Source organism: Lepisosteus oculatus, chromosome 2 (assembly GCF_040954835.1).
Source record: "Lepisosteus oculatus isolate fLepOcu1 chromosome 2, fLepOcu1.hap2, whole genome shotgun sequence".
Classification (NCBI taxonomy): Eukaryota; Metazoa; Chordata; class Actinopteri; order Semionotiformes; family Lepisosteidae; genus Lepisosteus; species Lepisosteus oculatus.
In genome coordinates this window covers 46,134,041-46,148,438 of record NC_090697.1, presented here as the reverse complement: position 1 = coordinate 46,148,438, position 14,398 = coordinate 46,134,041, and the positions used below count along the sequence as shown (strand labels likewise).

Here is a 14,398-nt window from a genome sequence, read left to right as displayed (position 1 = left end):
TTCTGGGCAGCTGCCCTATCTGCTATGAGGTGAATGCATAATAATCGCAGTCTATATTCAGCCAGGCACCAAACTGTCATGCAACCGTGTCAGTGCCTTTGTAACACAAGGGCGGGAGACTGTGGACAGAGAACCGGATGACATTTCAGAACACTCTAACCTCACAGAGAACAAAGTAAATAAAACAGATACAGCAAATGCAGCAAAGAGCAAAATATTTTGTTTGCTTTGAAAAGCAGTTTACAAATGCTACCACAACCCTAATCTAACTCAGCTCATGCATCTCATGAGCTCATGCTGATAGCTGAGCTATCAGCATGAGCTATCAGCTCTAGCTTAATAAGAACTGGCTAAAAAAAAAGACAATCAGAGACCGGAAAGTCACCCCTGCCCTGCCCCATCCCAGTATCAGAGACAGAAAGCTTACATCACAGAAGGACAGTAGATCTCAAGTCTCTCCAGTCAGCTCCTATTAGGACTAGGGGATTCGACCCCTTCTTCCTTCTCTCTTAAACGTTCACCCCATTGAGGAGTTCCAAGCCCAGCCTTCACTTCACGGTTATGCCTGTCTTTGCTATGCTGTTTCTCAAACCAACCACACTGAGGTATTAATCTGTATACCACCCCTCTGAGACGAACCTCCCTTTTTAAGGCTCTGTTAACTACAGTTCACCCTTCCCATTTAGCTTGGAAACATTAAACTACCGTCCCGTTGTTTCAAACATTGAGATGAAGCAAGATTCTAGGATTATCCAGGTATTTAACTGAGGATCTCCAAAATCTTTGCCTCTTCTTGTCTTACAGTCCTTAAGTCTTATATACCACTGTAGAACATTAAATAAAGCTTTCACACCTCTCACTTTCCCTCTACTAATAACAGAAATGGGCAAATGTGTTTTTTCTGTAGTTGGCAATATCGTTTATATTGCGAATGTGATGGTTAAAACTGTACTGTATGGGATATTTTAATGTGAACAAAATAAAAAGTTATATACATGAGAGAGACTGAAGAGAAGACAAATTTAAAGACAAGAAAAAAGAGACCGCTTTCTACAACTGTTTTGTTTTGGTAATGGTTTGGTAACAAGGGTGAACTCTTAACTAGCCAAAACAGGAAAGAAATGGTTGCCATGGTTTTCAGACTTTAAAACTGGATTCTTTTGTGGTCTTCTAAAATCTACAGAGGGGCTGGTAAAGTTCAAAGCAAGTATGGAATTTGCAACAGAGACTAAGAGTACGTTTCTTGAAAATTAGGAGAAATATTAAAATATATAAAGTACTACTTTAAAATGAAAAAATAATGAGGAATGTATGGGCTTATCTAAAGAGCCATGGTGTAAATCCTTATTCTCCTCAGACCCATCCGTGTGCTGATTCGTCATCTGCACAATTCTCGATGTAGAAGGGGCATCCCGAGTAGCTGAAGCAGTTAAAGGTGCTCGGCTGAACACAGGCCGAGTTCTAGGATCAGGAGTCCAAGCCTGTGTCATGTCACAAGCCAAACATGCCCAGCATTCCCCAAGCAACTGCACACAAAAAGGCCAAGGTTAGGGTAAGATTAGACACTCCAGGCACAGTTGGCTCAAAGCAACAGCGACCCCTGTGGCCCCAGGGGAGTGTGTTGCCAGTGAGGTATTAAAAGCTCACGGGCCCGAAAGGGGATGGGTCTGCAAACGTCTCCTCATCCTCTCCCGTGTGCGGTTGTGGGTTCACAGCTGAAAGCCGAGGTGTGAAAAACACATACCTAGCTATTTTAAAATTAGGTTACAATATAATTAGAGTTATTATAAAGTTAACCATCAATTCCTAAGTAAAACAAAAATGTTGATGCGTTTGCCTCCACACATTTATAGTTTTCAAGGGCTTGAGTTATAATAATAATAATAATAATAATAATAATTGCTACACTTATATAGCGCTTTTCTGGACACTCCACTCAAAGCACTTTATAGGTAATGGGGACTCCCCTCCACCACCAACCATTGTGCAGCATCCACCTGGATGATGCGACGGCAGCCATAGTGTGCCAAAACGCTCACCACACATCAGTTATTAGTGGGGAGGAGAGCAGAGTAATGAAGTGGTTTTACATCTCATCCGAAGGATGGCGCCTGTTTTTACAGTATAGTGTCCCCGTCACTATACTGGGGCATTAGGACCCACATGGACCGCAGGGTGAGTACCCCCTGCTGGCCCCACTAACACCTCTTCCAGCAGCAACCTTAGTTTTTCCCAGGAGGTCTCCCATCCAGGAACTGACCAGGCTCACACCTGCTTAGCTTCAGTGGGCTGCCAGTTGTGAGTTGCAAGGTGATATGGCTGCTGGCAAGCCATTCTACAAGTGAGTTCTACAGCTTGATGTAATTTTCAATTAGCAAATCATTTAAACTTAATAAGTCATTTAATTTTCTTATCCAAATAATTGGTTTAATGAAGTAATTAATGTCTAATATGGAATGAAAACGAGGATCGGGGCTGCCCCGGAAAGCAAGATGTGACAAATACTGTTGTGTGTCATTAAAATCGCTGTAAAATAATTCATATCCATATAGATCTGAACTTGCTGAAATGTTTAAGAACAAAATGAAGTGGATTTAAAAGATGGAAAAAGCATAATTACACCAGTTTCTTTGATACATTGTCAGATGCGGATAACTTTAGACATGCTATCCAACAATTAGATGAGAGGAGCGCAAACGTTTCTGCAAACCCATCTGTGATACAACATTGCATGTGAGTCACACTAACGGTGAGTATTTTCAGGCATTTATTATCATTAGGAAGACTTAGTGCTGTTTGTTAAAGTCTAGTTAGTTGCTAAGGCAACTACACCAAAGAATGTAGCTAAATCCATGAGCTTTCAAACATGGTCATTTAGCTCCCTGTAATGTTTAATCAAGATAAACCTTTGGACAAGGCAACATCATAAACAGTGGAAGAAGTTGATAAGAGACCCTCCTTGGAAAATCATCATCTTTTCCACTGAAATCCTTACTCCCATAATCTTTCACCTACCACAGACAAATTACAAATTATCTGACTTGTATTCTCCAAATAGAAATAAAAAGCAAGATAGTGAAACCGTACACATGAATCAGAAAATTGTTATGTTAACGGTATTACAACTTTTGCGGAACTTGAGGTTCCCTTTTCTGTGTGCTATACATGCACAGCAGACCAGCTCATTACCCAGCTGGTTTCATTAGATCATTTTCTGTATTGATCATACAGCAAGACCTGCAGCAAATCCTTAATGGTCAACCAGTCATTAATCCCGTGCTTTCCTCTACCATTTGGAGTTGAGGAAAAGACGATTTTCTTCAACTCCAAAGGAAAAAAAGTAATGAAATGCCTATTTCAACATTTCACAGGGTCAAAAACACACCTTTTCATCTCAGACTAAAAAGGACATACGAAGAAAGAAAACTACATGAAAACATATGACAGACTACACAAAAGAGCCTATATACAGTATACTGTATATTTTGAACATTCTTAAAAACCTAAGTACACTGTTAACAAAATGGAAAACTACACTACAAGGGCTAAGGAATGAAAGAACGAACAATCAATAGGAATTGATATAATAATAGGTGTGTTGTATCTTTCAGTTTATCCGATCAAATCACAGACAGCTCTTCTAAGAACAAGTCCACCCAGGCAGAGGGAACAGGCCTTTAAATAAATTATACAGCTATTAGAGGAACAAAGCCTGAATAAACCTCATTTTCCATCCCCATTCCACCCATTGTTCTCCTGGATCATTCACGCACACAGGGTCTGCTTCATCAACAAGAGAGACATGCCATGTAAAGCCAGGAGCCACATTCACCCTGCAGCTCACAACCAGTAACCCACTGAAGCTCAGCAGGTGTGCGCCTGGTCAGTACCTGGAAGGGAGACCTCCTGAGAAAGAGAAGGTTTCTGCTGGAAGAGGTGTTAGTGGGGCCATTAGGGGGTGCTCACCCTGCAGTCTGTGTGGGTCCTAATGCCCCAGTATAGTGATGTTACACTATACTATAAATGGGTGCCATCCTATGGATGTGACGTCAAACCAAGGTCCTGACTCTCTGTGGTCATTATAAATGACCACATTATACTTCTTAAAAAGTGTAGGCATGTTACCCTGGTGTCCTGGCAACATTTCCCATGGGAATGGCCTCCTAATAATCCCCATCTATGAACTGGCTTCATTACTCTGTTCTCCTCCCCACTGATAGCTGGTGTGTGGTGAGCGTTCTGGCACACTATGGTTGCTGCTGTATGATCAATACAGAAAATGATCTAATGAAACCAGGTGGATGCTACAAACTGATGGTGGTGGAGGTGAGTTCCCACTGCCTGTAACGCATTTGAGTGGAGTGTCCAGAAAAGCGCTATAAAAGTATAAAGAATTATTATTACGTAGCACCTCTTTTTATGAAAAGGGATTTCAATCCCAGAATGGAGGAAGAGGGTGAAGAATCTGACAGGCAAGTCAGCACAATCACTGCATTTTATAAAACTAAAGAGCATCAGTGTCGTTCAGTGCACATCAACATACTTTCAAGGTTAATGAGTAAATGTCTCAAGATCAGTCACTGAGGGCACGTCATTTGGAACCTAGGAACAATGACTTATATTTTGCAATGGCTCTCTGATTGCTTTTCATCACTTTGAATGACGTCTCCTGTATCTTAGTAACCTTGGCTGATCTCTTTTCTTTTAAGAAGCAGGTTTTTGTTCTACTACAATGAGATTCACTGGCCTCCAGTTCTGCTGGTAAGTTTAACTGACCTGTTAGAAATGCTGACTCATAGCTCCAGTCTTTACAAACCCACATAAAACTTGAGGGCTTCTGCTTGTTTAAGGCTTCAAGCATAAAGATCGCAGTATCTGCAGTTAAATAAGTCTGATATCTGCTTTGACATTGTATGATAAAACATGCTATTAATCAGGAGTTTTTTATGCAAATCCCCCCCCCCCCCATTACCTATTACAGTTGCAAATGATAAATGAAAAATGATACTGACTAGCATTGCTACATATACATATAATGCACTAAATGGCACCCAAATTAATAAAATGTAATCCTTCAAACAATGAACACCTATACACAGACCACAAGAATGAAAATTAGTCTATACTACTAACTGCTTGACAAAGTTTAACAGGGGCTAAATGCTAAATTCCCTTCACTTTTCTGCATTAACTATATTCTCAACATAATGTGCATTGAGATTTGCAGGGCAATAGTCATTAGAATATTTTTTTTTCTAATTTAGAATAACCAATTACTTTTTTTTTAATGAAACTGCCCAATTTGTTTTGAAAGTCTCCACATACAACTACGATCACGTTTAAAAAAAGCAATGAACTAACCTGTCAGCTAAATAAAAAACAAATAAAACAAAAATATTTGTCTATTGTGTATAACAATTAGGCAAAGAGATGCATCAATATCCTTGGATTCTGTGTTTTTTGATGGCATACAGCATTACACAATTACACAAAAATACACAATTTAAATGAAACGCTGGGGTGGTCTGAACTTTAAACTGGTGAAGCAGCCATATTTATTACACTGTTATTTCAAAACTGCCAATACTGATTTATAAAGAGAATCAATTTACTCTCCCTCTAGGAGACCTATGCTCCCACTTAGGAACCAAAATTAACTGGGGATGCCTTAAACTGTACAATTCAAAGTTAATTTTCAAGGACAGTCACTACTGTTGCATCAAAACACTGCTACAGTAATGTTAAAAAAATTAAATTGATAAAACCCTTAAGTTCACATGTGGTCTAGAAACAGAGATTTTGTGGAATGAAACTTGTATTCAGAAACTGTGAATACTTTTACTATGAAGCATTAACTGGTCTTTGTGTTTACTTACAATTGTGTGAATTTAAACCCACCTTTTTAAAGATTGTCTTTTCCAACTAGAAAAACTAAAACTGCTAAATTTAAAAAGGAGAGCTCCTCTACACATCACAGTTGCTCATCACTTTGCCTCATCAATCCCTCAAATAAATGTTTATAGCCGACACCGAAACTATCCCTTACTAAACATTACTAATAATATACATGCATTTTTTCACATGTATTTTTGCTGGTCAGAATATAAAGAAACAATCGCTCTGGTAAGGCAAAATATAGTAAGATTTTATTTACTTATAACAAATCTTTCTAGAAAAGAATCCTATCAGAAGGCAATGAATATGTTTTTCTACATTAGGATCTACTGAAGAGGCCAGACGTGCTTCATGCATCTTAAAGAGAGGTGTTATAAAAATCACAAAAAAGGCAGAGCAATAACCATATAGTACGTTATGCTCTAATCCCACCATACCAACACAATGATATCCTGCATGAGAAAAAAACACAAGTTGGTGGAGGAATGACACCTAACTGTCGCTCCACATATATTGCTTCCCATAGCTGTGTGAGGGTAAGATCTTCACCAGGCAAGACGCAAACAAGACCTACAGCATTTTATATTGCTGTTCATTTTGATGTGTTTCAATGAAAAAAAGTCAATTTACACTGAAACATAGGGGTAAAAAATAAATAAGGGAACATCAACAAAAAAGGAAAATGGATTAAACAGCCTTTTGTTGATTTTTTTTTTAGTTTCTAGCTATGTTGCCTAAGGCCACGAAAACCGTCATCAAGTCATGGCTCTTAATGTTGACATATATGCGCACAAAATTTACTAGTGGGTTTCTAGTATATCTCATGCAATATTAGAAATTTATTTCTTTCTGACAAATCTTTCTGATTAGAAAAAAGACAGATACTGCATGCAGGGTATGCAGAAACATATCTCATACGGGGCACAGGAAGTTGTCATCTTTAGGCACATTTACTATGAATATGTCAGAAAAATCCTCTCTCAACTTCGAGAATTGTGTTGCGTTAAATGCCACTTCAGTCAGGCCACAAAGGATGTCTGAAGCAATAACAGCAAACAAAATGTAATTACAGCCGACACAATATCAAAATTATTTTTAAAAAACAGGCATGTAAACACAAATGCATTTCAAATGGAACCTGTTAAGTCAGAAAGAGCGTAACAGACGAACCTCTGGTAATCGTGTCTGCTAAAAATGTGTTAAAAAGCATAAAATAAGATCCTGTCCATTATTATTCAGACCAAATAAGAAAAGCATTTTAGAATTGTCCATGCTGTAAGAAAAAACTGACCTTCAGGTACAAGGCACGATAGATAACTTATTGTAAGTAAAACTGAACATATTCCATGAGCGTTTTGAAAATGCAAAAAAAAAGCCTCCAACACATTGTACATGTTAAGAAAGGGCAGAAAAAGTTTTAAAGAAATCTTGCAAATCCCAGAGTACGTACTGGTAGTCAACGGTTGGAGAAAAGTGCAATGAATAGCAAAGAATCTGAAAGTGGGAACACACGCTTGTCAGCAAAAATGCTGCATGTAGATAAAAATAAAAGGAGGACACGGTGTGACGCATGGGCGCATTTGTTAACGAAATGTGTTGGCTTTTAATTTTCTACGGTCAGCAATCAGGTATATGGCACATACTGTAGCTATAAGTCAAGCCAGACACATCAAACTACCTCTATATTAATATAAAATCAGTTCCCATTAAATGTATTAATTTGATAAATTGGTTACCGACTCCTTCTACAATGTCTGTAGCATTACCCATCTCCGCAATATGAAACTGTATGGGATTATCCAGTCCCCGCACGTGCAGGTCACCAGCTAGCATTTGAACAGCAAGTTCCACATTCCACGATGCGCTCTGAGCACGTGTCGTTATAACCGCCATTCAACATTCACACCGTGAGCCAAACAAGCAGTCAAAAATCACAAACCACCCCGATTTAGGTATATGAAATTCCTCTTTGCAGGCTGTACCTGATATAAAATATAATAAGGAGCACAGCCGCCAAACTATTAACTTGAGCAGTTTTTTGTTCTGTCCCGTTAAACGAACAAAGGGGAGTAAGCATTTTCATCACGACGTGTTTTCAGCGCTTAGACTTTACTATTAAAAACATAAAGCTGACAATAACACTTATTTCCTTTACACTCTACATAAGTCTTTTGCAGTTTGCCCTAGTACAAAAAGATAAAGGAACATAATTCCGGTGAAAATAAAACACAGAATGCTGGACTTCGGTAAACCACGTTTTCATCCAGGCATTTAATAATCAGAACGGTAATGTACTATATCGTAACAAATCTTTCTGATAAAATGTGTATTATGAATTGATAGAAAACTACATACAATATACATTTATTTTAAACGTAAAGCCCATTTGGATTTTCACGTATACTGTATATGCCTCTCCGTTTAACTTTTAAACACTTTAAAAAATTGGAAAACAGTTCTGACTACATGGGACGTTCCGAGTACGTTCGCATGGATGACTTGTTCATTTTTGTTGAAAAAGCTGTATCAAACGAGAGGAAGATTGGCTAGCAGATGCAATGCGCTCTTATGTCCTTAACACAAAGTCGGTCATTAAAGAACTTCAACAGGATATATTTCTTTCAGCACTGAGTCTTTGATGGTACATCGGGTTTTCAGAATAAGCCATTTACTTCTGCTACTTTGAGATGACTTTGAGACGTGTTCCCAGACTTTGATCATTTTAATCCAGATGTATGAATTATTTTATCCAAACTCAGAAATACTACTGTATATTTCATATTTAAATACTGCAGTTGTTGAGCATTCACTGAATACATGATTCATATGGTATGGAATCATTGCAGTAGTATTGTCCCTAAAACAATAGACATGTCATGTGAAATTTCATTTATAGACATTTTAGTCCACTGTAACCAAAACAGACAAACATTAAAAAAGTTAAGACTCATTTGCTGAAGTCTTCTGAAATTGTGAATCAGTCCCTGGAGATGCAGGGATAAGTCTACAGAAGTCCGATATCACAGACTGCAAAAAAATGTTTCACAGTTTATATAGTTCTTGAAAACGGCATTCTCCATGCTTTTGCTCACACAAGCTCCCAAAGAAGAGCACTTAGCGCTAAAAAATCATATTTTTTTACGATATTTCCAAATACAGAAAAGCACCATCTAAAAAATAATTCCTTACTGTTTTCCTCCCCCCAGTTAGCTTTCTCGAATTTCAGGAAGAAACTCTTAGAGAAAGTGAATTATAGGCAGATGCACTTTCTCTGGGACGATTCAAATCAGAACGTATCAAAATGAAAAGTAAAAGAAAATGTGGGACACAGAATTTGTTGTAATTTGTTTTTATCCTCCATGTAGCATTAGAAAGCCTCTTAAGCCCTGATTCCATGTCACAGCAACATCTCAGAAGCACCTGGTTAGACAGAGCACAAATCTGTTCCCTTCCTGGATGGCACACAGCCCAGCACTGGATCCAAAGGAAAGGAACAATTTCAAATGACCAACTAATCCTGGACATCACATCTTAGAAGGTGGGAAGAAACCAAAGCATCCAGAAAAGTTTTTCCAACCAACCACTGGAGGGACATGCAAACTTCACACAGAAGGATCCACAGGCCAGACAAGCCCAGGACCAGACAGCAGATTTGATATGAGGTGATAAATGTTCAGTAAAACTAAATCAGCGTGGAAGCGTGAAAGTGAAACAAGCACAGGAAGTTATAGAAACACTGGCAGGCCTAGACAAAAGTGTCAATGTAAGCATATGAGGATACAGTACACTGAACAAAATATAAAAATCAAGGAGGGATCTCTGAAAAGTACCAGAACATTTGTACTTGACCCAAATTCTTAGAACACTCACATGCAGGAGACAGGTAAAAAACTAAAACAAGGCACAGCAACATATAGGTGGGCTACTCTATTAATACTAAGGTCATGATTGCACAGTGTCTGTATTTGAGACAATAAAGGAGATAATTTACAGTCTTATGTAATTACCTGGACAGCAATGTGATCCCACGTTTGTGAGCGGAAGCTGGCAGGTAATTCTGAGACAGGAGTGAAATACGGGTTTGAGGACCTTAAGGTACTGCCTTACCCTCAGAGTGAGACAATACAAAATTGTGATTTCAGACATGGAATGACATGGAATTCAGAAATAACAGGTTGAGAAATGTAACTGCAAGGCAAGTAAAGATTAAATCTAATAATGACAAACACTCTAATTTGTAAGCCAAATAGCAAGTAGCAATACTCAAAAAACATTCCACTATACATCTGATTCAAAAGATAGTCAACAATTCCAAAAAGCAGTCACTGTATCAGCCACAGTGATGCAGAGCGTCCTCTTACCTGTGTATCCTGCCACCCAGCCCCAAGACGACACCATTGCTAAAAGCCATTTAAACATGACTCCTTCAATAGTCCAAAAAGTGTGACTGTCCATCAACCTCAAGGGTTGCAGTGCTATTAAGTATAAAACATAGGAAGGAATGGCAACGAGATTATTGATGATCATGAAGGCGAACCGGATGATAGCCTTTAGCAGAATCCAGCCCAGCCTGCGGGCTTCTTCAAAGGTTAGGGCCATTCTCTTCCCCTCCCAGCTGTAGTTCTGCCTGTAGTGCGAATAAAACCAAATTAATATGACCAGCAGCCGTAGGGCAGTACAAATTCCACGAGCGCATTCAATGAGCAAACAAGACGTGTCATTAAAACTGGGGCGAGTTTTAAGTCTGCGTTTAGGATAAAACGGAGACCGCCGCACTTCTCTACAGAGCTTCAGAGCCTAGCTGAGTTTGCACAAAGATTCCCAAGAAAGTATTTATTTAATCACATATTAACGAAAAAGCTTCCATTTCCATTTAAATAACTGATTTGCAAATAAGCATAACAACTGTAGTAGTTTCCATTTTTAATGTACCATTATGATCTCACAAACTGGTGGTCTTGCAAATGCTACTGGAAGTTAGAAGTTGCCTGAGCAGTAGAAACAGAAACCCAGTTACACCCTGAATGCAACATTAAGGAATTTAGCATGTCACCCTCGTGGACAAATACCAGACGTTCACGGCTACGCGAATGTTTCATGTTACACCTAATTTACCTCACGATGCAGCCTTTGCAACAGGCGCCTTCAGGATCATGAGCTGCGGAAGGCCGAGGGGTACGATCGCGTCTCTTTCTAGGCTTGCATTAGCGGCTGCGGGGAGGTCACGGGCACAGCCGTCTCTCCGGCTTCGGAGCTAAGACGCAGCGGAGACCGCGCTCAGTCTAGTCATGGTGCTGCTAACAGGGAAGTGACGAGACTGAAACGGGTTTCTGTAAAATAAACAGCAATATATCTAACAATAAACGTCCATGGGTTACACAACGTGAGTAACCTCATTAACTTGGATTCGAGTCAATTGTGCCCACTGCTCTTCGTTGTATTTATAACTGATTCACAGTATCAATCGATCTGATTAAAAAGATCTTAAATCGCAGGCGTGTTTTGTTGGTAGGTCTCTTACACACCTCGTACAGTCATATCGTGGTACGATCCTATTAAAATAACGTTAGAGAGTGGATTAATCTTTTTCACGATTTCCCTCGTATGTCTTTTCTGAAGCCTCTCCGCACGGAGCAGAGTTCCCTTTCTCAATGAATGTAACGAAGGGCTCGTTTGCCTTGTGCATACAAAGTGCCCCGACCCTGTGGATCAAATCTCTCACGGTGCAAGGAGCTATTAACATTTTAAATCCTACTCACACTCTTCAGACCCAGTGCAAACGCCAGCTGATCTAAAAAAGATGGATGTCTAAAGCCAGTCACATGTAGTTTCTTTCATATCCAGGGTGTTATTCGTCAAGCCAGGAAGACACCTTGCCGTTATGCCGCCCGACCACATCCCGAGTATTTAAATGGAATTCTTTAAATGCGTGCTGACCAGTTTAGATATGGATTCTTCAACACTTGAGCACCAGATGATGAGCATTTACAACACCCGCTTTTTTTCAGAGTTAGGAGAGTCCTTCACGTCTGCTTTCAGCTGTGCTTGGAAAATGTCCTGAGGTATTCATGTATCTGCTGCGCGACCATGTAAACGCACTTTTTATTACAATAAAGATCCCGTTAAAGTGCAGTACCCTCTTGTAATTTGCTCAGTTTTATTTGCAATACTCTCTCCTGCAGCCGCCCCGAGGAGAATCTCTTTATGACGTCACCTCTGACAGAGAACGTCGCTGTGCGCACGCAGCAAGGGCAGAGAATACGATGCATGCAAGACCGAAAGGAGGTTCAGAGAAGAGCCCAAGGATTTATTATAACCTGCAGTCTCTTCAGAAACGTTTTGGCTCCCTCTCTGGCTCAATTGGTGCCATGCCTCTCTTTAAGTCCCCCCTTTTCAAGGTCACCAACAACATAACAGTTGGTGAAGTGAATGGAGATTTAAAAAAACGGGACGGAATGAGGACGTGAGGGCAGTGATGTTAACAGAACAGTACTGCTTTTTCACTTTAACCACCACTGAGTACGACAACTTGAATTTTATTGAACAATTATGAAGATGCCTTGTACCACCGAGCCGGGCATAGTATTTTAAAAGCATAATCATGAAATGTTACTATTTGTCTGTTGTAAAAGGCTTCTGATACTGTTCTGCCTTAGCTGAACTGCACTTTCTGGGCAGTTACATGGTAGTTTCAGTCTCTAAATACCCACACACACACTATTACAGTGTCCAGAAAGTACTCCCACCCACCCAACACTTGAACAATTGCAAATATTGTTGTGTTATAACCAGAGTTTTTAATACAGTGAAATGTTTTTGCTTTGGCTGGGCCACTCAAGGACATTCACCTTCTTCATCTGAAGACACTGCAGTTTAGCATTGGCTTTATGCTTGGGGTCATTTCCTGGTTGAGATCTTTGCCACAGGTTTAAGGTCATTTGCTGACTGAAGCAGGTTTGTCTCAAAGATTTGCCTGTAACTGGCTTCATTTACTGTACCCTCTATCCTCACAAGTGCCCCAATCCCAACCACTGAAATGCCTCTCCATATTATGATGCTGCCACCCCTGTGCTTCATGGTAGGGGTGGTGTTCAGGTTATGCCATGCATAGCTCTTTGCATTCAGGGAGTAGAGCTCAATATTGGCTTAATTAGATTTGAGAATCTTATGCCACATGCCTTTTTGCAAAAGCATGCTATTATGTGTGTTTTTCTCGGGAGTGGCCTCTGTCTAGCAACTCTCCCACTGTGTGGTGCTACAGAGATTGTTGTCCTCGGGACCGTCTCTTCCATCTCAGCCATGGATCTCCGCAGTTCTGTCAGGGTGGTCATTGTGTTCTTGATCACTTCTCTGACCAAGGTCCTTCTTCCCAGTGGCTCAGTCTGGGAGGACGACCTAATCTAGCAAGAGTCTGAGTGTTACTGTTTTATTTTCCTGTGTTATGAAAGAATAGGTGGTGCTCCTTAGAGCTTTCAATATCCTAGATATGCTTTTATACTCCTCCCCAGATCTCTGCAGATAAATCCTCATCACGGTGTTGTACAGACTGCTCCTTGGTCTTCACGGCAGTGTTTTTACTCTGACATGCACAGTCAACTGACGTATCTTATATAGACAGGTGTATTTCTGATGAAACCATATCAGCCAATTTAACTGACTACAGACGGACTCCGGTCAAACTTTAGAGTGATCTCTAGAGGAAATTAAAAGAGAAATTGCACCTGGGCTCAGTTTGGATTGTCGCAGCAAGGAGGTGAATATTTATCGAATCAAGACATTTCACAGAATTTTTGTAAACTACATCTAAAAACAAATCCAGCATTTGCATTGTACTTTGACGCTGTAGGGTAATTTGTGTAGATCAGTGACACAAAATCCCACTCAGGATATATGTTTACTGTCTACAAAAGGTGCTGAATTAAATTTGCATCTGACTTTGCAACATAACTGAAAAAATCCAAGGGGGTGAATCTCTGAAGGCACTGTATATCCCATATCATTAGTCTGTCCTTGAACAACTCATTTAATTGTGAAACGTGACTTGATTTTATGATATAAGGTTTCATATCTGGCTTGTTTTGTGACCAGGCTGAACACACCAAACTAATTTGACTGCTTCCTGACATTGTCCCAAGTGTTTGGAGTTTAAAGAATAAAGAATTGATGATTAATGACATACCACCTTCCTACAGTGAAACACTCATATTATCTTGCTATTCTAAGTTGGTGTGTAAATTTAAGGGCTGTATATAGGAGCAAATATGGTATCATATTCAGAATGAGGAAACATGAGGCTTTATATTTGGCAGGAAAACAATCAACCACAGAAACAAGACTCAGTGCTCTTTACTAACGGCCAATGTGCTTAGAGAAATACAGTGCCCAAGCAAGTCATTATATACTACAGTATCTGAATTTGCATATCTGTATTTTCTTCTAACCAATGGCAGTAGTTTCTCTTATCTCACCACTCGTCACTGCCAGTCAGAGAACACAGAAAATA

The 14,398-nt window shown here is 39.7% G+C and overlaps 1 protein-coding gene across 7 annotated transcripts in view; it reads right to left on the bottom strand.

Annotated features, from left to right (window-relative positions):
* lpgat1 (lysophosphatidylglycerol acyltransferase 1) overlaps window positions 1-12,123 on the bottom strand; it is a 79,491-nt gene extending 67,368 nt beyond the window's left edge. The window contains exons 1-3 of one of the 7 annotated variants that reach the window (XM_069178683.1): window positions 11,655-12,123; window positions 11,011-11,225; window positions 10,257-10,522 (exon numbers count right to left, since the gene is read on the bottom strand). In XM_069178683.1, coding sequence (XP_069034784.1) covers window positions 10,257-10,494 — 238 coding nt within the window. In that variant the 5' untranslated portion in view covers window positions 10,495-10,522; window positions 11,011-11,225; window positions 11,655-12,123. Of the gene's footprint in view, window positions 1-7,631; window positions 7,681-9,902; window positions 10,057-10,256; window positions 10,523-11,010; window positions 11,226-11,654 lie in introns of those variants that run through there. The other 6 variants (XM_015347616.2, XM_015347625.2, XM_015347640.2 and 3 more) reach the window with 6 other exon arrangements.
* Window positions 12,124-14,398: the final 2,275 nt, after the last annotated feature.